General features: G+C 34.4%; 3 protein-coding genes, 1 non-coding gene and 1 pseudogene across 4 annotated transcripts; 2 read left to right on the top strand and 3 right to left on the bottom strand.

Annotated features, from left to right (window-relative positions):
* Positions 1-5321: 5321 nt before the first annotated feature.
* LOC125578865 lies at positions 5322-5538 on the top strand. Its single transcript, XR_007316947.1, has one exon. It is a non-coding gene; the product is annotated as a small nucleolar RNA U3 (small nucleolar RNA).
* A 4396-nt stretch (positions 5539-9934) lies between these two features.
* LOC106366595 (protein PHLOEM PROTEIN 2-LIKE A10) lies at positions 9935-11395 on the bottom strand. The gene has a single exon (XM_013806244.3). The coding sequence runs from the start codon at positions 11215-11217 to the stop codon at positions 10099-10101; it is 1119 nt and encodes a 372-aa protein (XP_013661698.2). The 5' UTR covers positions 11218-11395; the 3' UTR covers positions 9935-10098.
* A 1889-nt stretch (positions 11396-13284) lies between these two features.
* LOC106362874 lies at positions 13285-14742 on the top strand (annotated as a pseudogene).
* Positions 14743-15791: 1049 nt separating this feature from the next.
* Positions 15792-16720, bottom strand: LOC125577858 (classical arabinogalactan protein 9-like). Its single transcript, XM_048739896.1, has 2 exons — positions 16593-16720; positions 15792-16416 (listed from the first exon to the last, which is right to left on the bottom strand). Exon 2 carries the CDS (start codon positions 16414-16416, stop codon positions 16033-16035), a length of 384 nt encoding a protein of 127 aa, XP_048595853.1. The 5' UTR covers positions 16593-16720; the 3' UTR covers positions 15792-16032.
* A 6347-nt stretch (positions 16721-23067) lies between these two features.
* Positions 23068-24355, bottom strand: LOC106364295 (GDSL esterase/lipase At1g59030-like). Its single transcript, XM_013803908.2, has 5 exons — positions 24226-24355; positions 23995-24125; positions 23689-23913; positions 23346-23601; positions 23068-23261 (listed from the first exon to the last, which is right to left on the bottom strand). The coding sequence occupies exons 1-5, from the start codon at positions 24353-24355 to the stop codon at positions 23068-23070; spliced, it is 936 nt and encodes a 311-aa protein (XP_013659362.2).
* Between the last annotated feature and the right edge of the window lie 389 nt (positions 24356-24744).

Raw genomic sequence — 24744 nt, forward strand, 5'->3', positions numbered from 1 at the left:
CCAGTCATTTTTGATGAATATATTCAATTTCTTCAGAGCAGTTATTCCACAAAGAGATCGTATGAGATATTGTTTTTATATTTAGTTTTGTTTCTTGACGAAGATTGATAACTGTAAAAATGTCTCCTTCGAATATGATATGTCTATAACCGAGTCTCCAATATGAAACAAGTTTGTTTAAAAAGTAAATAATTTTATTTTTCTTATATTATATAATAAATATATATTATTTACTGATAATAAAAATATAGTTATTCATCTATCACAAATATCTATGCAAATATGTGAATCAAGTACAACAATCAAACAACATAATGATTCTCACAAATAAAAATTTAAAAATATATTTATGTTATGTAGTTTTATTTTATATTCTTTAAATGATATAATACAATATTTTATATTATTTTTTAGAATTGAAAAATATATAATATCTTATCCGCGCGTAGCGCGGTTAAAAAATCTAGTATTGATAAATAATTAAAATATCAGCCATGAAATATAAGTCGCTTAATTTAACATTATTTTTTTTTCTTTAAGTTAGTTATTTTAAATGTAAATGTAAGTAGTTAAATATTAAATTGTCCATCTACTATAACCGATTATATGTTTTTAACCTAAAATGATGAATGGGAACTCTCTTTGACAAAAACTTTTGAATTAAATTCCGACTAATCTTTAGAAGCCACAAGAAAACTAGGTATTAACATGAATAATATCTATTATATTTATCTGTTTCTCAAAAATTATCCATGATATAAATTATAAAATAGTATTGAATTTGTAATCGCTCTGATAGACCAAATAACTCAGATGCTAACCATTGAATTACCATTAATTGGTTGATATGATAGTTTCATCTTTTGTAAATTGTAGTGGTCGTAGTCGTAGCTAGTCAATCAACATGCCGACACATTATAATTATATATTTTCTTGAATTTATCCATTCATATAGTAACTTTTGAAGGTGTGGAAACATAATTTGAAAAGACTTTTTTAAAAATAATAGATCAAAGTAGTATTATTTACATGGGGACATAATTCACAAGTATATATGAAAGAAACAGTACAATATAACATCAATATGGTAATGCCGTCTCACCATTGGGATAAAATAACCAATCTTGCCTATTTACTTGGAATTTGTTTTTTTATTTCACAAGTTTTATATACGAGAGAATACATTATTTGCCAATGACTTGCAAGCTTGTTCATATCAGAAACCAGGATGAGAAATACCATGATATATATTGATGAAAACTGGTAAATTGGATATTATAAAGCACTATCCAAAATGTTTATAATAAAACAGGAAGGATAATCTGGATAACAAAAAGATTTTTTATTTTTTTGAGTAGCTATCATTACCTTAACTCTGGATAGTTACTATTTTATCTACCATGAAAAGTTCATGTTAGACCACTAATTTGAGATTAAAAAAAATATTCTAAATTTTTTTTTTATGAAATGTTAAATTTATTGATCCTCATAGAAAAATATTTATTTACAAAACGAATCTAGAAATCCAAAAAAAATTCTTTAGAAACTATTCTTACCCCATATGGGCCTCAGACCATCGCTACATCAGTCCCGTAAGTCTTCTCTTCTCGTAGTATCGAGTGAATATAATCCTTTGCTTAATAGTCTTCTCTATCACCTATGATATAGAATATCCTAAATTTACTCGTATGTGATATCTTTCTAACAAAAAACAATATAGATTTAAACAATAACATTTCAAACAAAAGCCAAATACATTTTTATTCTACAATTATTGTTCATTTTTTACCATATTTAGTCTAGCCAGATTTTACATATTTCTAGGTAATTAATTTTGAAATTAAATAGCATAAGCTAATTGTTTTAAAAATTATCACATAAACGTTTTATATAACAAAAATAATAATTATTTCTTAGTTGTATCATTTTATGTTATATTTTTATAGTAAAAACAAAAGCACCAAATTGATATATTAAAAATTAAACAAAAGAATTAAAAATATAATATTAACTAAGTTAATTTAGTCATATATATATATATATATTAAAATAGCACAATTTCATCAAAAATAAATTTTAATAAATATAAAAAATTAAAATAATATTACATACAGATATAGAATATATATTTTATAATTATTTTTATATTTAAATATTATTTTAAAAGTAAACATATATCCGCATTGGTGTGCGGATTCAACACTAGTTTCAAATTTAAATGGATGATTCAGATAGTCATTTGATATCCATTCCATATATGTTCTTTTCTTTTACATATTTTGTTAGCAATATTTTATCTATTTTATTTAACGAAAATGGTCTCATATATGTAATAATATAAATGAGAATGAGAGAAAAGGAAATTTCAAAACAAATACAGACTATGATGATTTGTTATGACTAAAAATAAATATATAATAAAATATTTATAAATTAATATTTAATAAATTAATAATTTAGTAAATCATTTTAAAATAGTGTTGAATTAAATTTTGTAGCCAGTCAATCTTTTGATAAATTAATATTTCGTAAAAATAATAATATTAGAGGTTTAATTGTATCCATATTTGTTTGTAGTTCAAAGGATGTTAAAGCAATACTATTCTTATATATTTGACTTTTAGTAATCACGTTTCAAGAAAATCCAAAGTCTACTGTTTGTGACTTTTCTGGCTTTTGTTAGTGGACTCAAACATGCACCCACATTTCTCAACTTCTATTAACTGAATTTATATTTTAACACACATTCTTTTGTTATAAAAATTGAAACATTTGTTTAACCTCAAAAGGAGTTTTGTCATCTAGTTAAGAAATGTCTAGCACCAATCTTATATTTTAACACAATTACATTTTTTATAAAAAAATTAAAAAAGGTTTAACCTCAAACAGAGTTTGTCCTCTAATCAAGAAATGTCTAGCACCAATCTTATATTTTAACATAATTCTTTTTGCTATAAAAAAGAAACATTAGTTCAATCTCAATACAGAATTTTGTCATCTAATTAGAAAATGTCTACCACCACGAGTTGGATTCATGTGCTTCTTCCCCCTTTGCCGACTCCAATCTTTTTACTTTTACATTTATTTTATTTGTTCTTCAGCATTCCACATTCTCAAGTATAGTCCAAAAGAAAAGCAAAAAATGTTTCTTTTCACAAATTTAGTTCTCCTAACTAGACATGTACATAAATGCCAAACCGATTTGGTTGAACAGAGCTGAAGTTTAGCCAATTCGGTTTGCATTCGGTTTGCATTCGGTTTGTGCACAAAACCGGTCAACAACATGTTTTTAGTCAGCATTCAGTTCGGATTTGAAAACCGATCAGTTAAGCTTTAGACCGAAATTTATCAAACTGAACCAAACTCTTACAACGTAAACCAAAATTAACCAAAAAAATACAAATAACCATAATTTGGCACGTTTGTTTTTGAACCGAAAGCAGAACTGAATTGTGTATAATATCAGCCTAGATAGATAAAGCAACAAGCAATAACTTTCTTTAGGTCTTTTAGCTCTTAATAAATCAAAATTGCATGTCTACATATCTCAAAAGTTTATTGTGTATTCCAGCCATCTTGAGGTTGTTTAATACCACACCTCCTTGACCTCCAAGAGAACTATATCACTTCTAAAAATTTCCAAGTTCGCTTTTGGGTCAACAATGCTTTCCACCAAATGAGCATAAAGATGGAGACTGCATTTTCCTTGCCATCAATAACCACTGCTATTATGCTATCCTGGAGGCAAGCTCGAGAGCAAGTTTCATACAAATAATGACCCATAATATATCCTTTCCATAAAAATATTCGGAGAGAAATATAAAAGACCAGACAATAAAGATAGTTGTAGGTTTGTAACCATTGCGAAGACTAATGTATTGAGAAGACTAATGTAAGTAAGCAGCGAAATATAGCATCAGGACCATAACTACAAAGTTTGCTAGAGGATTCAGTTAGATTCTATAGATGTATAAGACACAGAAAATAAACTGTGGAGACTGAAGCAGATTCGCCTTTTTATCTTTGAGACTCGGATAAAATTGGGAAATTATCTAAAATAGCACATATTCCTAATATCATTTTTCATATTTACTTTAACCATTTTCACTCTCACTTTTAAAGAGAAAAAAAGAAATTTATATGACTTAGGATTTAGAATTGAAAGGTGGAGTAAGGATTTTTGGAATATAGAGTTAAGTATTCTAATAAATATATAAATAAAAACTATTTTTAAAAAAAATTCTTTTTAAAAATAGTTTCATAAAATATATTTTTTTTTAATTTGAAAATATATAATTCAAAAACTATAAAAAAAGTTTATTTATTATTTATTTAAATAATTATTTATTATTTATATAGAGCAAATGTATAAAAGTCTTTTGTCTCTTAATGAATAATGAATTTTTGAAAATTTCTCTTTAGTGAAGGTAAACATGAATAATGATACCAACAATGTGGTAAATATGAAAATTCACCGATAAAATTTAGGAATCAATCAGAATGGTGTCTTTTCTTTTTTTTTTTTTTTTAGAAAAAAGAGCTTTCTACACTAACTCAAGAATCAAGAGTTATGCAGGCAAAAAAAAAATGGAGATCAAACAATGCAACTTGACTCATAGCTCCATGATCATTATCAAGACTGTCTAGCAGACATGATATGGTAAGGCTGTTTGGTAATCTGATATCCAGGGGAAACACAATGGATCACAAGTGTTTGGGTGAAAAGTACTTGACGGGAATCTTCAAGAGAAAGATATGTTATCTCATACTTGAGTCTGTCATGTTTAGTCACAAACAGAGTTAAAAGGTCCGAATGACAAGTATTATTAGCTTGGCAATGCAACTTATGTTAACAACAACCAGTTCATTCACAAGAACGGTTTCTAAATGGTCCAGTATTTTCTTTGGCTTGACAAAAGCCAAAGCCTGGGTCTGCTTCTTGAGAAATTATCCGACAGCCCAAGAGCTTTCCGCATTAAACGTACGCAGAAGTGGGAATCAATCGATTGGGAGCGACTTATGGGGCAAGAGCTTCGGCGCTGAGGTGACAGAGCGTTAGAAATATCATGAAATGCCGTCACAACAAATCTACCGGAAACTTGTTATGAAACGCAATCAGGGCTCAGAAGATTTGGATTCATCAGAGAAGAAACCTCTGCTTCAGTCTCTTCACCTGCCTAATGTATTTGGTAGTTCATTGAAGGGAGAAACGACGGCGTATTTATTAAGCATGTATGTGAGGTTTTCTTTATTTCGTCCCATATCGTCAAATAACAGGGAACTCGTACTGTTTATATATCAGAGAGATGGAATTGTAGGTCACGACCTTACTTGAACAGGTTCTGTTCTATAGGCTCTACCTCTGTATCCTTGATTTCTAAGGAGACAGACCCTCAAATCCTGGTTGATGAATCATGGCCGTGCAGTCTGAGTGTGATTAACGGTTACGATTCTCCTCGGAGTCTCAGTGCTGTAGAGGATCGTTATCTGGTTAGGTCTTGACCTCTCCGGAGTGGTCGCACGGTTGTCTGACAGGCTTTCCTATTTTGCCCCTTCCTCTGGGGTTTGCCATTGTGATAACAGACTTTTGAACTTTCTTGCAGGTCCATTCTTGATCATATCTTTCATTGACACCACCGCAGACAAGCACCGTGAAGACCACAAGCCTCAGGAGCAGCCTTGAATTACAAAAATTAATTGATCTTTGAGTTAATTTGTTAGTTGAAACATATAATTGTTGATTGTTACCATATCACTAGATTTTGATTTTGATCCGGGCTTTGGAAGCGCAGATTTATTTTAGAATTAAATAAATTATTTTTATATGAATTTCTATATAAGATAAAATATATATTTGAGCATATTTAATGGGAACAAAGAAACCGAATTGTACCATTAAAAAAACTAAACAAAACTGAATATCATATTTAACCGAGGGGGTCCAATATCTCTAGAACCAAAAAACCAAGATCGAACCAAAAACTAAGAGTATCCAAATTTTTTTAATACAAATTATATACCAACAATTATTAGTTATATTTAATTTCTAAATAGCCAAATATCTAAAAATATTATTTATAAACCTACTTACCCAAAAAGCAAAATACCCAATTTTTTTTATTAGAAATATTAAAATTTATCTGATTTATTCATATTTTGTCTAAACAACCTGAATAACCCGATATTTAAGCTGACCAACCTGAATTATCCAATATTTTTATTATAAATCTGAAATTACCAAAAACCATATCGAACTGGAAACAAATTGGACCCGAATTGATTTTGGATATCAACTAGTTCCTAACTTTGGTACCCGAACCAAAGCAAAAACCAAAATAACTCAACTGAAACCGAACTATATTTTGTGGAAGTACCCGAAGTACTTCTAAATTTCTAGAAACACAACACCAAAAACCAAAAAAAAAAACTGAAACCAAATGTTGATGACTAATAGTGCACTACATTTAGATGGTGTGAAAAATTATTGTACTTTTACAAAGTATTTAACTCCCTTTAGTTGGGTACATATGTGGTTTATAGACGACTTAAGATATAAGCAGTGTTTCCATACACGATTTAGACCCGCAGTCGAATCGGTAAACCTCTTGACCATATATAATATGGTTTCGATTTAATGAAAAAAACTCATTAACTAAAAATTTAATAAAACCTAAAAACCCGCCATTAACCCGTGAACCGACACATATTGATCCAGTAAAATTCCAGAAAAATGTGATTAAACTTCTCATATACTTTTTATTAGTATAAAAAGTTAATAAACAATTTGATTTGTCATATAAAGTAAATACATTGTATTTATGTTATGCATTTTAATTTATGAGTTTTGTAATGATCATATTAAAGTTACATTTGTGAGTTTTGAGATTAATATGAGATTTTAATAATTTTAGTTATATTATTATAATGTAACTATGTATCTAGATGAAATCTTATTTTTTTCAAGTGAAATTATTTTTACGTGTGTTGTGCATTATTAGTCTATTATAAATGTATTTGTCAATGTCACACACTAAAGGTTAGCCAAATGAAAATGTCACACAGTTAAACTTTTTTGTAACAGCTTCCTCGCTTTTAGTGAGATAACTTTTAATGAATAATTATATGCCATTAACCCGTGAACCGACACATATTGATCCAGTAAAATTCCAGAAAAATGTGATTAAACTTCTCATATACTTTTTATTAGCATAAAAAGTTAATAAACAATTTGATTTGTCATATAAAGTAAATACATTGTATTTATGTTATGCATTTTAATTTATGAGTTTTGTAATGATCATATTAAAGTTACATTTGTGAGTTTTGAGATTAATATGAGATTTTAATAATTTTAGTTATATTATTATAATGTAACTATGTATCTAGATGAAATCTTATTTTTTTCAAGTGAAATTATTTTTACGTGTGTTGTGCATTATTAGTCTATTATAAATGTATTTGTCAATGTGTTTTGTTTGAATTAATTGTAGGACCAAAATAATATTAGGCCAAACAACTTTTTAAGTAGATTTTTAGGATTCTTTCTGTTTTAATAGTATACTAGATTTTGACCCGCGCTTAAAAGCGCGGATTATTTTTCAGTTGATAAAAATATATGATATGAATTAGTATTTTAGTCTTGTTATACATTATTATGTTACAAAATTTTATTATGTCAAAAAAATTATTATTATGTAATTATATTTTTAATCGTTTGATTACTTTTTTCAAAAAAAATTATATGGATTGATCAGACTCAGTGCGTCTATTATTTTAAAATAAATTATTTTCAATTAGATGAGAATAATACTTTTATATCAAGTTTGGACCCGTCGTCGAACCAGTAAACACGATGACTTGTACATAAGCTGGTTTACATTTAATGAAAACTCGTTAATTTAAAGCATGCAAACTTCAAAAAACATGCAATCAAGTGTGACCCGGCATTTGGTTTACATGGTAGGAAAAAAATAATCTTCAATAATATTTTAAGAGATGAATGAAACTTCTAATATATTAATGTAATAAAAAATAATTTAACGTAAATATATATAATTTTGTTTTAACAAATGATTTGCTAAAGTGTTTTTTTATTAAATTTGATTTTGTAAATATTTAGAATTATATAATGTTAGATGACATGATATAATATGCTGTATGATATATGCTTTCATTTTAATAATTGATATCTAAATATTATATATCCATCTTTGAGCATAATATATGATGTATATAACGTTATTGAATAACAAAAATAACATTGGATGATAATAAGAAAAATAATTAGAGAAGTGTATCATACAATATGAAAAATAATAATATGATTTATTTAAATTATTTAAATTATTTATAGTTATTGTAGTTAATGGTAGGATAACAAATAAAGAGTTTTATATAGATGTTATAAATTCTTTTATAAATATTTTTAAAAATATTTTCTTTTAATAATATAAATTTTCAATCGCATCTTTAATATATTCTTATCAAAAATCATCATAACAATATATTTAGAATATATATATTTAGAATATATTGTTAAACTAAATTAGAGAAATATAAGGTAATTGATTATTGCATAGTTAGAGAAATATAAGGTAATTGACTATTGCATAGTTAGAGAAATATAAAGTGAGACCAAAAAAATAGTTAAGTCTAATGAAAGAGTCCAATAACTTGTCATAGGTAGATTTTTTAAAACTCCTTCCCTTTTAATAGTATAGATATATTCATATATATATTTCTGCCCTGGCCATGTTTATTAGAATGTTGTAGATATAAGGCATTTGACTCTGTGTCTTCAGAAGCTCAAACTCATTCAGACAAGAGTGATCTAATTAGTTACTTTCTGCTTTGCCGTTTTGATTCTCCCTTATGTGAACTCTGGAATGTTATGATTCAAAACACAAGTTGGGCAGACCTTTTTGTGAGATATGTAAGAGAGAAAACTCAAAACGATTCCAAAAATGCTGGTGTATGATATCATGTGATTCCATAGGGCAACACATTGATCTTTAGAGTTGATTAGTTCAGTTGAATCATAACCTCTAGAAAGCTCAAAATGATTCCAAAATGCTGGTGTATGATGTCAGGATTTCTTCCCTGAGTCAGGTTTACTCGAATGCCCAACCCTCCAGCTCAAGTCCATCAAGCGATCCAAGCGCGGTTTCCATTTCAGCTTTGGAAGAGTAACAGACAAAGCCACAACCCCTTGATTTCCCGGTGTCTCCGTCAGACTCATTCACAACTCTAGCACCAACCACATCGACTCCACACTCTAGAAAGTCACCACGCTCTAGCTAGTGACTCAGAAGTGCTGTCCACGACAAGTTACTAACAAACAGCTTGTACTCTGTTTCTGGATACAGAGGGTTCACCTTCAAGGTCCTACCAAGATACTCCTGAATAAGAAACAATAGAAACGTGAGTTTATGTTTGTAAAGCTTCACACCTTTTAACTCTCACTTACAATTCCATCGAGGTTTTCGATGATGACGTTGCGATCTTCTGACGTTTCTCATGGTCACAAAGGTGAATCCACGACGACGTGCTCAGAGTTAGCGAAGCCTTGGATGATTTGAGCGAGTGTTGCACTGTCAACATTATTAAGGCAGGTTCCCAAAGTAGAGTTTAGTGTTGACGGTCGAAGGAGGATTGTCATCAGAAGTTGTTTCGTCCTCTTCTTCTATTTTGACGGCGATGGTCTCTGGCAGGACTCTGAATTGCCGAGAACTGTCACTTGAGGAGTTCAGGAGAGGTTTTGGAGGCGCAAAGTGAGTGTTTTAGACTCCAAAATCACAGAATAATATTTAATTCATCTCAAACATCAAACACTCTCATATGACCTTTTCGGCTTTGCGTTGATACTTTTATACTTGCATAGATGCAAATATTATCTTCTTTTTTTTTTTGTTGTTGCTAAAATTAGATGCAAATATTATCTCAAGAACTTACTTTATCAATTAGAATCAATCTGTGTTGACAGCACAAGAATCTACATTATTCAGCTCTAAACAATATTAAACCAATAGAATGTGGAAGCTGAAGATCCCACGTCCCTAACATACATACTCTAAATAACTAAAAAAATCGACCCAACGACTAGAAATGTTGGTTTAAACAAACCGGAGAACCTCGAACAAAGCGGTTCACAACATGAAGGTAAACCGCAAGGCAAAGAGTGATTATCACCGAAGATTTAGCACCAACATACCCAACAACTTGCCGTCCTCTATCCGTAACCTCTTCTTGAACCGCATCCAAACTCCTCCTAAAGCTCTGCGACGTCTTCAACACCACAAACTCAAGAATCGATCTCATCGTCTCCAGCGTCACTCTTCCCGTAACATCGAACATAAACTTCCTATTGCTCGGAACCGCTAACGTAGTCGTGAGCATCTCCGCCCATCCATTTCCACCAAAGGAAGAAGAATCCCTAACGGTTTCTTCTTCCGAAGATGTGAAGACTTGGCGAGACGTTCTCACGAACGTCTCGAGAGCTCCGTTACAGACCGAGACGAGAACGTCTCGCGCTCTATCTCGATGTTTCGGATTCGTCAAGCCAGAGAATATCTGGTCGTAAGTGTTGACCCCGGCCGTTTTCTCTATATAGACGGTTACAGCGGCACTAGTGAATCTCTCTATGCAATCAGCTAACACCTCTCTAAACTTGTCATCGCATAACAAACTCATCCACCTAGGATTCGTCGTCGTTTCGACGCTAGTTTCATCAACCTCGTAGAATCCAAGAACGAGATTCTTCGCGAAGCTACCGACGAGAACTGAGACGAAACCAGTTCCCGCCTCTGAGAATAAAACGCTTGGATTCGATTCTGCTTCGACGTTGTTATCGACGTTATAACCGCGGAGGACACCGACGGCTAGGGCCTCGGAAACCCTAGATATTGACTCGGTGAACTCTTTCGATTTGGTGATTTTCGCAATCTGTTTCAAGCTGTTTGGGATTTCGTCGGAGTCGGATTCGAGAAACTGCTTCAAGTCTCGGGAGACGAGAGTTATCGTCTCTGCTGAGTCGGTGACTAGCTCGGCGAAGGAAGCGATTCCTTCGAAGAGGTTCGTGAGACGCTTCCTCTTCGCGGCGATGTATGGGGAGTTGTAAGCTTTGTAAGCTCCGTAGCTCGAGACTCCGAGAAGGGATAATAGAATCAGCCATTTCCTTCTTCTATGAGGTGAAATCGAACCTAATCGAAGAATGTCCATCAAAAGCGCGAGGCAGAAAGAGAGATTTAGGGATTGTGAGATTCGTGAGTAGAAGAAGGGGGATGGTTTTGATTACGTGATTGATTTGGACTGTGACATGAGTGTAGAGCCAAGAAGTGAGGAACTCCGAAAGGCGAGAGAGGAAAAGGAAACAAATATCAAGTTGAAGAAGACGACGAATCTTTGGTTTGGTTCTTATTGGAATCTTTCCGGTTTGGGTTAAACATTTGGTTCTTTTTATATACCCACCAGCCATCAAGTATAAACTAGTGCCTAACAATGGGCTTAACATATTAGCCCATCGTGAAGTCTAAAACGTTTTCTTTTTGCAGAGTCTAACACATACGAGAGTCGACAAAGAAACGTAGTGCAGGAGAAGAATAAAAAAAGTCGACAAAGAAAAGAAGAGTTTAGAGACGCGTCCACACACGTTGCCAAGAGCCACCACACGTGTTCTCATTTCTCAATAGGTTGCCAGAAAGAAAGAGGAGCCGTTTAGGGCATGATTAACCCCAGTTTTTTAGCTGAAGTTCATAATTTATGATTTGACATTTTTTTTTATATTTTTCTGTTAAGAGACGGTTCTTATATCTGTTACTTAAGAGACATTTCTTAGTTTTTCTTAGTTAAAATTTTAGAAAAGTTAAGAACCATCTCTTATCCAATGCTAAGAACCCCATGTAAAAGACTGGGGTTAATCATGGTCTTAATTCATCATGTGGTTAATCTGACTCGCTTGGTCTATGTAAGGATAGTAGTGATTGAAGTTCGGGAATATTTCCCTGAAACTGAACCAATAAAATTAAAATTGAAACAAAATTCATAAATATATGAATGAATTTTATATTTTGTAGAAGCAAAAAAACAAAACTGAAACCACACAAAAGCCGAATGAATATCGAAAATTTTAAAATACAGTTTATATTCATAAAATATTAATTAAATTAAGTATTTAAAGTTTTGAAATAACCAAATATTTTTTTTTTTTAACATTGATATATTAGGATATACAATTATGATAAAGATTACCAGAGCCGCTCTATGAAAATCAATGCGTGATCGGGTTTATTTGCACAATTTTTAAAATCTATTGTCAGTCTTTCCTCAGTATCATGTATAATTGTTTAATAAATTGTTTTCTCCATAAATTGAAACATGCACCTGCTGGTGTGGAAACATTAATGAACTCTTAGTCAAACCACTGGACTAAATGAACTTCTACAAATAACTAAATATTCTAAACTGATTTACAAATCAAATTATAAAAAAAAAAACTGAATTATCGGAATGATTTTATCCAAAATATTTCAAAACGTTTGAATTATGAGATATTGTTGGAAATACCACAAGTTAAGTACCATTTTTCAAAAATACCACCAATCAAAAAAATACAAATATTCGGGTTTATGCTTTAGTGATTATTGTTTATGGTTTAGTATTAAGGGATTGGGTTTATAAATATTTTATAAATATTTTAAGAAATTAGTTTATTGTTATTTTATCACAAGTTTAGGTATTTGTGTAATAGTTATTCAGTAATGGTAAATTTGAAAAGTTGTATCAAATTTATGGTAGAATTGAATTTTTTGAATAATCCAATATCTTATAAAAAAAGTCCGAATTATTTGAAATTTTCTTTGAAAAAATGGGGTTATCAAACTTCAGCCCACAAGCCAAGAGTTGGGAATTTGAATCATTATACGCGGGCTCCGTTCCGTTTGATCTGCCGCGGGACGAGTTTGGGTCAAGTGATGATTTGAAAAAATTGATTCACGGACCCACAAAAATAAGAAAAATTTTTTTTTTTAAGAAAAAGGATATTTTTAATACAAATTTTAAAATATTTATTTAATTTTAATTATAAATCAATTTTTGTTATGATTTTTAAATTTTTTGAATCCAAAAAATCACTCAACCCATGGGTTGGCGGAGGATCAAGCTGGACATGTCAATTGGTGACAACTCGTCCAAACTGAGCGGGACGACCCGCAGCGCAGCACTACATGACAAGCCCATAATTCTGGTTTAAGAAAACCCTAATCTTACGCCCACTAATATACCTTCAAACCCCTAAGCAAGCTCACTGCATCGACATTGGCGGAAAGAGGTGGAGAACGCGGCGCTGAGCGTGGTGGTGACCGTGGTGGTTTCGGACGTGGCTTCGGCGAACGTCGCGGCGGAAGAGGCGGTCCAAGAGGCCGTGGACGTCGTGGAGGCCGTCCCACAGAAGACGAGAAATGGACACCAGTCACCAAGCTCGGCCGTCTCGTTCAGAGCGCTAAAATCACGCAGCTAGAGCATATCTATTTCCACTCTCTCCCTGTCAAGTAGTACCAAATCATAGACCTTCTCGTCGGACCATCGTTGAAAGACGAGGTTATGAAGATCATGCCTGTCCAGAAACAAACAAGAGCTGGTCAGAGGACGAGATTCAAGGCCTTTGTTGTTGTCGGAGATGGTAACGGACACGTTGGGTTGGGAGTGAAATGCTCGAAGGAGGTTGTGACCGCCCTTAGAGGCGGGATCATTCTCGTGAAGCTTTCTGTGGTTCCTGTGAGGAGAGGCTATTGGGGTTAACAAGATTGGGAAGCCACATACGGTTCCTTGTAAGGTTACGGGGAAGTGTGGTTCGGTTACTGTGAGGATGGTTCCTGCTCCGAGAGGTGCTGGTATTGATGATGTCTTCACTTCCTCTAGAGGTTCAACCAAAACTTCCTCTAGAGGTTCAACCAAAACCCTCGGTAACTTCGTTAAGTTTTCTGTTTCTGTCCTTACTTGTAGCAGAAGTTACGACCTTGATGCGTTTGTTCATTTATATAGTTGACATTGGCTAAGTCATTTCATCTGATAATGATATGAGTGTACGTTTATTATGGATTTAGTGCACACTTGCTTAGGTGTTTTATATGTGAATGTCTAATCCAGATTCTTGATAAAGCTTTACACTACAAGAAAACATATTTTTTACGAGGGCAATATACGTTGTAACTTCGTCGTAAACGGGGTGTTACGACGAATGAACCGCGAAACACGTTTCGTCGTAAAACGCCCGTCGTAACCGACGTTTCGTCGTAAATGACTTGTTAAGTTTACGACGAAATATATTCCTCGTAAAGCGCAGGGCAGAGATTCGTCGTAAACGACACGTAAAATTTCGTGGTAAACTCCACGTAATGGATTCGATGTAAAGCACACGTAAACATTTTCGTTGTAACACCCTCGTAAATATTTCGATGTAAACTCCACGTAACATTTCGATGTAAAGACCACGTAAAATCTTCGATGTAAAAGACTCGTAATTATTTTCGACGGTAATCAGTTGTAAATGTTTACGTCGAGCCTACATCGACGTTTCGTTTTATAATATATTTTGAATATTATTTTTAACCTCAAATATATATATATATAAATTTGAATTTATTTAAAATTCTGAATTTTAAATAATTTTAATTTTAAAACGAAATATGAAAATAAAAAACATTTATAAAAAAGCATTTAAAAGTCATAATATTTAAATTCATAATACAAACCGAAAATATTAAAAAAACTACATATCATCGAAGTAGTCGGTGGGGTTGCTCGGCTGTTGACGGGTTGGATCGGACTCTTGGGGATCTCGTACTGGCAACCCAAGAGCGGCTCGTCTCTGACTCAACATTCTCTGCATAACCGGGTTTCCCACGGCCATCACGTCTAGCAAATCCTCAAGAGAGTCTAAACGAACCTGCTGGCTATCCATTCGAGCTTTCATCTGAGAAGTCTCTTCATCCCGTCTCGAAGTGTATGACGAAGTTGCCCTTGCAACTTGGTTAACGGAGCCTATACCGACTATTCGGCCCTTCTTTCTAGGAGCCAGCTATAAAATTAAAACATATATTAATATAGTTATTAAAAATAATGAAAAAAAAAATTTTAGTTGTACTACCTCTTCGAAGATTCGGTCGGCTTCTTCGGTGGACAATGTGACGGGTAATCCATCGGGAGACTCCTGAGTTAGTTGCGTCTCCCGTTCTTCAATCCGAGTAGCCACTGCTTGAGCGAGTTTCTCTGATGCAGGATCCACAAAAACTCCGTCGGATGTGGCGTGAGTCATCTTGAATAGGTCAGACAGAGATGGTAAGACTCCCGTCTTCTCCAACTACAAAAAAAAAATATTAAAAGTTATATTAATTGAATATTTTAAAATAAATATTTAAAAACAAAACTTACAACGTCTAGACGGATGCCTGCATGTGGTTTTTGGCCGGTTCTGTGAAGCATGGGCAAATTACCATCTTTATCCTTCGTTCTTCGAGAAGCCGAGCACGAATTGGCCTTTTTGATCGAAGACGGGTGCTTCCAATAGGCGATGAGGCCATCCCACACATCCGTCGTGAGCTCAGTGGGCTTTCCCTCATACCCGTCGAGCTCCCACTTGTCCTTCCAATCGGAGACTGTGTTGCAGAGGCGGATCTTTGCTTTTGCAACGAATTCCGCCTTCACCATCTCGGTGATTCCCAAAGACCAATGCCACTTTTGCTGAAACACAAAAAATTTGAAAAAATTACAATTAATAATAATATTAAAAAATATATACATATTTAAAAGTTAAAATTTAATTAAATTTAAAAATCTTACCGCAAACATTTTAAACCACGTGATCTTAACGTGATTTGGAGTCTTGCTCCAGTTCGGATATGCCCCGTCGTAGTAACCCTTAATCGTTTTCGAAACGCTCCGGCCAACACGGTTATTAGCCCCAAACCTGAAAGGAAAACAATTTAACCGTTAGAAAATAAAAATATTTTAAATTTTTATGTAATAAAAATTAATAACTTACCAATAAGTTCCTCGGGGTCTATCGGGGTCTAGAACATCCAAACCCTCTCGTCCGGGCTGGGCAAGCAAATCCTCTACCGTATATCTCGCGAATGGGGCATATGAAGGCACACGCAAATCCGGATGAACTGCACCTTCTGGGACAGGCTCAGGTGCAGCCGCTGGAGGAGGAGGTGGAGGCATATGCGGTGGAGGCATTTGCGGTGGAGGCATCTGCGGTGGAGGAGGACTCCAAGCAACTCTCTGAGAAGGCTGAGAGTCTGGAACTGCGGTGGAGGATGATGGACCAGAAGACGATGGACCGGAAGAAGATGTACCGGAACCATCGTCGCCAAACAAATCTCTATAACTAGGTGCTCTGGATTTTCTTCTAGGAGCCATCTAAAAAAAATTAAAATAAATTTTATCAGTTACGACATAATAAAAATATTATTCCGTTACCTAACTAATCACCTAAACTAATTACCTAACTAATCACCTAAACTAATTCCGTTACCTAACTAATCACCTAAACTAATTTAAAAAAAAAAAAAAGAGAGAGAGAAGAGAGAGTTTACCTTAGAGAGAGCAAAGGAATTTGGGAGGAATGAGCGAGGCAGCCTCGCTCTCGGCGTCCCCTTATATAGATTAGGATTCGTCGTAAAATCGACGTAAATTTACGACGAAATTACCAGGCCCGCGTTTTCCATTTACGACGAATTTACCAGGCTCGTGTTTTTTAATTTACGACGAAATTACCAGGCCCGTGTTTTTCGAGTTACGACGAAATTACCAGGCCCGCGTTTTTCCATTTACGACGAAATTACGACGCTTAACCCTAAACACCGAGAATGAAATCCCTAAACCCCAAAGTGACATATCATCTAACATCATATCTTATATCATACTACTTCTTACTCTTTCTTTTAGAAAATGTTACAATAGAGAAATCCAACATTTGATACATATATTACATCACTCTAAATCGTTTTCGTTCTCATCACTATCATTACAATCATCATCGTCGCTTCTCTCGAACTCGTCTTCACGTGCTTCATCTGTCGCATCTTCGGGAATATCTTCATATTGAAAGTTTTGCGGGTCGATCAAAAGGATTTCATCAGTTGGTTGTTCTGGTACCTCAACTTCAGTGATAGCGTCTTCTTCTTGCAAGGGCGGTTCTTCTCCAACGACAATGCGTCCACGAGGTGTAACTTTGATAGCAGTTACCCAGTTTATCCCGGAAGTTCGAAGCCGAGGATAAGGAAGGAAGCTAACTTGCTCGGCTTGTGAAGCTAAAATGAAAGGCTCAAATTTGTTGTATCTTCTCCCAAAATTGACATCCACAACACCAAATTTGTTATACCGAATCCCTCGGTTCACAACAGGATCGAACCATTCACATTTGAAGAGGACGCATTTTAGCTTCAATAACCCCGGAAATTCCACTTCAATAATCTCCTGCAATATCCCGTAAAAGTCTGTTTCACCTTTCACACATATTCCGTAGTTACTCGTTGCCCGATGTCTCCCATACTCGTATGTGTGAAAGGTAAATCCTCGTGTGAAATACATAGGTGATGTGGTGACCTTTGCAACTGGACCTTGAACCAATTCATGAAACCATACGGGATAATAAGGATCGTCATAATCAACCTGCAAAAAACATATATATATTCTTAAACACTTACTTAATTAATATAATAGTATGAGATATATTACCTGTGATTTTAACCACTTGACAAAGTGCTTATCTTTACGTGTATCCACATCAGTTGCAGATATTCCTGGTATTGCTTCTTCAACTTGAGATACAAACATCCTGCAAATTGAACAAATAATCAAATCATACATAATTAACTTCAATTCATATAATTAACATTCACAAAAAAATTTACCTTTCAAAGTAACGGGTCATTGCATCCTCGCAGTTGAGCAGAATATAAGTGTGGGCACTATGTTTATCTTCTTCACATGACCACCATACTTCTTTCGTTTTACCACCAAACCGTCCAATTTCGCAGAAAATGTCAGGAACACCATCAATTGGATATGATGTCGGTACTCCACCATCATCATATCTTCTAGGAACTCTTTTTCTCGTACGAACAGTTGGAGCAAAGTAGTATGATGTGAAGTTAGATGTTTCGGCTGTCAAACTCCCTGCAACTATTGAACCTTCTACCTTTGCAAGATTTCTTGCTTTCCCCTTCAAATGTTTCATCTGTCGCTCATACGGATACATCCATCCGTTGTGAACAGGTCCACGAAGCAATGCTTCATACGGTAGGTGGACAACTAGATGCTCCATGACGTCAAAAAATGAAGGAGGAAATATCTTCTCCAGGTTGCACAATATGATCGGAATGTTCTGATGAAGTTGTTCGATGACTTCTTCTTTGAACGTACGTGTGCTAAGATCTCTGAAAAATGCTCCGATGGCTGTATATTTTAAAAGGAATCAAATTAATAACATTTCGTAACATAGGTATATATATAAATTTATAATTACCTGCAAGTGCTTCGTGGACATTTGCTGGAAGGAGCTCGGCAAAAGCAAATGGAAGCAGTCGTTGCATAAACACATGACAATCATGACTTTTCATTCCGGAGAACTTTTGACCTCGTTCAATACATCTTGACATATTTGAAACATAACCATCAGGAAACTTAACTTCCGATGCAACCCAGTCAAACAAGGTTGTTTTCGCTGCTGATGACAACCGGAAGATGGGAACAGGAACGTTTCCATTGCTCTTGATATGTAACTCACTTCTTGAGCAAATATCAGGTAAGTCCATCCTTGACTTTTTGTTATCTTTTGTCTTCCCAGGGACGTTAAGTAATGTATTCATGATGTTCTCAAAAAAGTTCTTCTCGATATGCATGACATCCAGATTGTGGCGTAAGAGAAGATCCTTCCAATACGGTAGCTCCCAAAATATACTCTTCTTATGCCAATTGTGAGATACACCATACCCATCAGGCATATTTCCAGGAACATGCCAATTTCCTCCAACCTTAACTGTTTCCTGAGCTCCGTAATAATCAATGTCCGCTTCGATCTGCTGGCCGGTGAGATATGGAGGAGGACTGTCTCTGACAATTTTTTTGTGTCGAAACAATGTCTTGTTTCTTCTGTACGGATGGGCAAGTGGAAGAAACCGACGATGACAATCAAACCAACAACTCTTCCTACCATTCTTCAGTTGAAAAGCATCCGTGGATCCAAGACAATACGGACAAGATAATCTTCCATGTGTTGTCCAGCCAGACAACATCCCATAAGCAGGGAAATCACTTATCGTCCACATCAGAACTGCTCGCATCGTAAAATTGGTTTTCAAGGAACAATCGTACGTCCTCACCCCTTCTGACCACAATTGCTTTAGCTCTTCTATCAACGGTTGAAGAAAAACATCAAGAGACCGTTTTGGATGCTTCGGCCCTGGGATTAATATGGTCAAAAATAGAAATTCTTGTTCCATGCACATATCCGGCGGTAAATTATACGGCGTAAGAATGACTGGCCACAAAGAATATTGTCTACCAGACATTCCAAATGGACTAAATCCATCGGTGCATAACCCAAGATAGACATTCCGAATATTTGTAGCAAAATCTCCGTGTACCTTGTTGAAATGTTTCCACGCTCTTGCGTCTGATGGATGTGCAACCTCACCATCTCTCTGGACATGTTCGGCATGCCACCTCATCGACGCAGCAGTCCTCTCAGATTGATATAATCTTTTCAATCTGTCTGTAATTGGTAGGTACCACATCCTTTGGTACGGTACCCTATTCCTCCCACGGCCTTGCGGTTTGAATCGTGGTTTTTTGCAGAATCGACACTCTTCTAACTTGTCATCTTCCTTCCAGTAGATCATGCAGTTGTCGATGCAAACATCAATCATCTCCGAGGGTAACCCAAGACTATAAACCAATTTCTGAATCTCATAATAAGATTCAGCAGACACGTTGTCTTCTGGCAAATACTCTTTAAACAACTCCGCCCATGCATCCATGCAATTCTCAGGTAAATTATGATCCGTTTTAATATTCATCATCCTAGCTGCTAGAGACAATTTAGAGAGACCTTCTCTACAACCAGTGTAGATTGGTTGATTTGCAGCATCTAGCATTTCATAAAATCTTTTTGCATCCAAATTAGGTTCTTCTACATTTCCAGTTCCATCTGCTATTGTTGTAGTTGTTTCTAAAAATGCATCACTAATCATATCTTGAACCCTATCATGATCTACCATCTGCTCCTCTTGATGATAATTATATTCATTATGCACATGATTCGGTTCTTCATTATGATGAGCATCCTCAAAATTAGCATTACTACTACTAGCTTCATTTCCCCCATAACCCTCTCCATGTTGATACCAAATGTAATACTGTGGTGTAAATCCTCTGTTTACTAAATGATTCCATACAGTTTCACTACGTGCAAATTTCGAATTTTTGCATTTTGAACAGGGGCAGAACATCTTACCGCTTTCCTGCGTGATCGGTGTACAGCCCGCCTGGTGCATGAATGTCTCTAGCCCGTTCAGAAATGCATTCGTCACTCTCCCGTCGGAATCTTTGTGCAAATACATCCAACTTCGTAACTCGTAAATACTACCGCCACCGACCATTTTTTCTACTATTTTTTTTTAAATTTTTTTTTTTTCCGTTTGTGTCTTGTGAGGAAGAGAGTTGTGTGTTGTGAGGAAGAGAGTTGTGGGAAATGACATATATATAGAGAAATTTTCGAGTTGGGTAGTTGAAATATAACAACGATTTTACAAGGGAAAGTTTACATGGATTTTACATAGTTTTTTTACAACGACTTTACAACGAAACTCGATAAGTTTTTCACCTAAATATAACGGTAACATGATTCGTTGTAATATCGATGTAAAATTTCATTTTCGACGTACTTACGTCGTAATATTACATGGCGTTTACGACGAAATTTGGTTTCGTCGTAATTGCGTTGTTACCCCACCAATTACTATTTCTAAAACAACGATAAGGAACCTGTGTCGTTCGTCTGTCTGCCAATTCAGTGGAACGACAAGGAGAAAGTGGACGGAAGTGCAGCTGGTTTGTACTTGAGAGGAACCTTTGACGATGGTCGGAGGTTTCACTCAAGTATAAACCAACTTCACTTCCCTCCATTTTCTCCTTATCGCTCTACTGAATTGGCAGACAGACGAATGACTCATGTTCGTTATCGTTATCTTCGAAATAGTAATTGGTGGTTCGAGAAGAAGAGAGTTGTGTGTTGTGAGGAAGAGAGTTGTGTGTTGTGAGGAAGAGAGTTGTGGGAAATGACATATATATAGAGAAATATGGTAAGTTTTACATGGATTTTACATGGAAAATTTACAACGCGTTTACAACGAACTTAGGTAAGTTAAAGCACTTTCAATACACGTTTTCACCTTTATGTAACGGTAACATGATTCGTTGTAATGTCGATGTAACGTTTACAACTATTTTGCATTCCACGTACTTTCGTCGTAAACTTACATTAACTTTACGACGAATACATTTCGTCGTAAATTACCATCGAGTTTACGACGAAGTCATGTCGCGTCGTAATTGCGTTGTAAAGCTAATGTAAATTTACGAGGAAATAATTTCCTCGTAAAATGCCGTTGTTACTGCTACGTTTTCTTGTAGTGTTATATGTAGTGGAGAACATGTTAATTATATTCTGTACAGTATTATATTCAATTCATTGACGGATTATTGATTGATCTCGTTTTTAATGTTTGTTTTTGATGTTTGTTGTTGTTAATACACATGCTACATTTGACATGTATTCAGAAGACATATGGGTTTATTACACCTGAGTTTTGGAAAGAAACTAGGTTCCAGAAATCGCCATACCAAGAGTACACGGATCTCTTGGCTACCAAGCTTGATTCTGCGGCCAAAGCTGTTACCGAGGTTGAAGACCAAGCTTAAGATTGTACAACCTTTATGAGGTTGGGAATTGTTAGTTAAGAAATGGTTTTATTATATGTTTGGTTGTTTCAAATGTTTTTGTTAACGACCTTGGCATGTTGATTTTTGATATTGGAGATTTAGTTGAAAGATATATATATATATTTTTTTTTTGTTAGTTTGTCTTTAATACTCTTTTGTGCAATTCAATTTTAATGAATAGCATTTCCAATAAATTGACTTTTATTAATGCCTTATCTTCGAAGCAGTCTGTAAAGATCGTTTTTCAGTCAAGGCCACTTAATTTGACTGGCACAACTCTTATCATATGCAAATGTTTGTCTAGAATAATTTTAAGGCTTTTTTTTAGTGTGATTGAACAGAATTTGATAGAATGATGTGACTGATAATAGAACTTAACTTATACACGCACATGACTTTTCATATTGACCTATAATACAACTAAAGGTAGAGAATGCATTACTTGAATAACGTGAAACTTTTGTGCATTCAACATGTTAAACAAAACTTGTCTTGTGGAGAATTTAAAAGTAAACTATATGTGGAGAATTTATTCAACTTGTTTACATATACAACTAAAGTTGTTCTCTTTCTACTACAGTTATGGTTCCAGACTGAACAATAGCGAAGTTAGGTTTCATAGTGTCACATACCTCCTTTGGAATTTTTCCGAAGAGGTCAGGGAGATGAGTTTCCCTGCTCGATACTCTTCATCCCTATGAGAAAACGAAACTACTTACGTTTTGATTCCACATGCTGAGAGAACGAAATATCAATGTAGTAATATCGAAACAACAATATCTAACATCATGATCTATTAGTTCAGTTATTTAAGAAAGAACCCTAAAAGTTTTTAATTTGTGCTTTAGTAGTGCTTCTTTCATATGTTAATGAGTCCATTATATAATATAAAGAAGTCTTTAAGTTAAAAAAAAATATAATGAGTAAAAGTGGCATAATACCTTGAAAATATGAAGAGTGAATACATATAGACAAGAAAATAAAAATAGAAAAATAAAAGAATACATAGATCAAGAAAGCCAACAAAACACAATGATATAAATAGTTTAATTTAGATGATTAACATCAATAGATCTTGCTCAAGTATTTGTCAAGTAACTTGTCAACAATAACTTGATAAGCTCTTTCAGTGGGATGATAGCTATCCCAAAATACATAGGCAGACGAATTAGAGCATGTGAATGGGTTCAATGAGTTACACAAATAAGATATTGCAACAGTGCCTTTACCACAACATCCTCTGTCAGCTACCTCAAAACCTGAAAGAAAATGAGACTTAATTTAGTTAACGTTACAAATACAGAAAAAAAAATTATAGAGATGTATTTGTAAAACGAACTTACCGTATTTTTCATGGTTTTGGATAATGTCTAAAAGAGTATCATAAACATTAATGTAGAAGATAACACCATCTAATTCTTTATCAAGAGAATCCAGTGCTGGAGAGAGTCTAGCGTTGAATTGTTTTGCCATTTTGTTTAAAGGCTTATTACATCCTCTTGTAAACAATCCTCCGAATAATGTTCTTTGAAGTGGTACACATCCAACAGGCACTGCGCTAAATACTCCAATTTTCCGAGCTCCAAGCTTATGTAACTCCTATATATATTACATAAAAGATAATCAATTAGTTTTAAATATAACTCTGTGATCGGTTGCTTTATATAAATTAGTTAGGATACTTACTCTTACGAACTTAGCTGCTGAGTCAGCCAAGAAATTAGCATAAGAAGTACGATCATATTTATAAGATTGAGCTAGAAACGTGTGAGCAAGATCATTGCTACTAGAAACCACAAGAAAAAAACTATGGTCCAAGATATTTTGGGCTTTTTCTTCTCCAAAATGTTGCTTGATGGTTGCTATGTATTGTTTGAAATATGTTAGTTGATCCCACACTGATATTACAGACTACAAAAGAACAAAACAATAGAAATTGTATTAGATTATAATATGAAGCTAACGTTAACGTGAAAGTATATTATAATGTACCATCATCTTAGCCGTTAATGGATCGTAACCAGTTCCTCCGGATGCAAATGTTACACCTTGAAGAAGATCTTCAGGCTTCAAATTTGGGCTCATATATGCTGGCAATGTTTTAGTCAATCCCAACTTCTCCGCTGAAAGACAATTGGTTAACAGCAAAAATGTATCATGATATAAAAATAGCTATACAATTTTATAACAGCAAAGGTAAGCAAAAAGACTTTGAATCTTTACCAATGAGATCAGAGGGGACTCTTCCATCGGAAAATCTTCCGGTGGCATAGCCGCCGGGAAAGTCCTTGCCGTAGGGAGGAAAGTTGCATTTTAGAATTGTGTGAAGTCCATTGTTATTACCAGTATCCATTATGGAATCTCCAAAAACTATTAGAGCAGGGATTGTTGTATTATTTCCTTGCTTTGCTGCATTAATTTTAACGGCTATTAGTACCAAAGCGAGCCATAACATTTGAAGCTTCATTGTTTTGTCTGAGTTGTTTGGCTCTAAATTTGCTTGTGTGTTTTACAATGTTGAAGACATGCATGCATTTATAGATTGTTGGACTTCTAAAAATATATCCTATGAACAATAGGTCGTTACACCAGATGTCTTATCTCTAGTTAGTTATTAAAACTTACTTGGATGATGGTTCGTCACAACGACAACATAATCAATTATTTTCACAACTTGAATGCAGTGCCGGTCCTGAGATATCTAAGGTCCAATACGAAATTAAAAATTGAGGCCCTGTAATA

Source organism: Brassica napus, chromosome A9 (genome assembly GCF_020379485.1).
Source record: "Brassica napus cultivar Da-Ae chromosome A9, Da-Ae, whole genome shotgun sequence".
In the NCBI taxonomy this organism is placed as follows: domain Eukaryota; kingdom Viridiplantae; phylum Streptophyta; class Magnoliopsida; order Brassicales; family Brassicaceae; genus Brassica; species Brassica napus.

Coding starts and splice junctions, on each gene's coding strand:
- LOC125577858 (XM_048739896.1), bottom strand. CDS start 16,416: ATGGCTCCTAGAAGAAAATCCAGAGCACCTAGTTATAGAGATTTGTTT.
- LOC106366595 (XM_013806244.3), bottom strand. CDS start 11,217: ATGGACATTCTTCGATTAGGTTCGATTTCACCTCATAGAAGAAGGAAA.
- LOC106364295 (XM_013803908.2), bottom strand. CDS start 24,355: ATGGATACTGGTAATAACAATGGACTTCACACAATTCTAAAATGCAAC. Junction 24,126..24,225: donor AGTCCCCTCTGATCTCATTG/GTAAAGATTCAA, acceptor ATTGTCTTTCAG/CGGAGAAGTTGGGATTGACT. Junction 23,602..23,688: donor CAGCAGCTAAGTTCGTAAGA/GTAAGTATCCTA, acceptor TAATATATATAG/GAGTTACATAAGCTTGGAGC.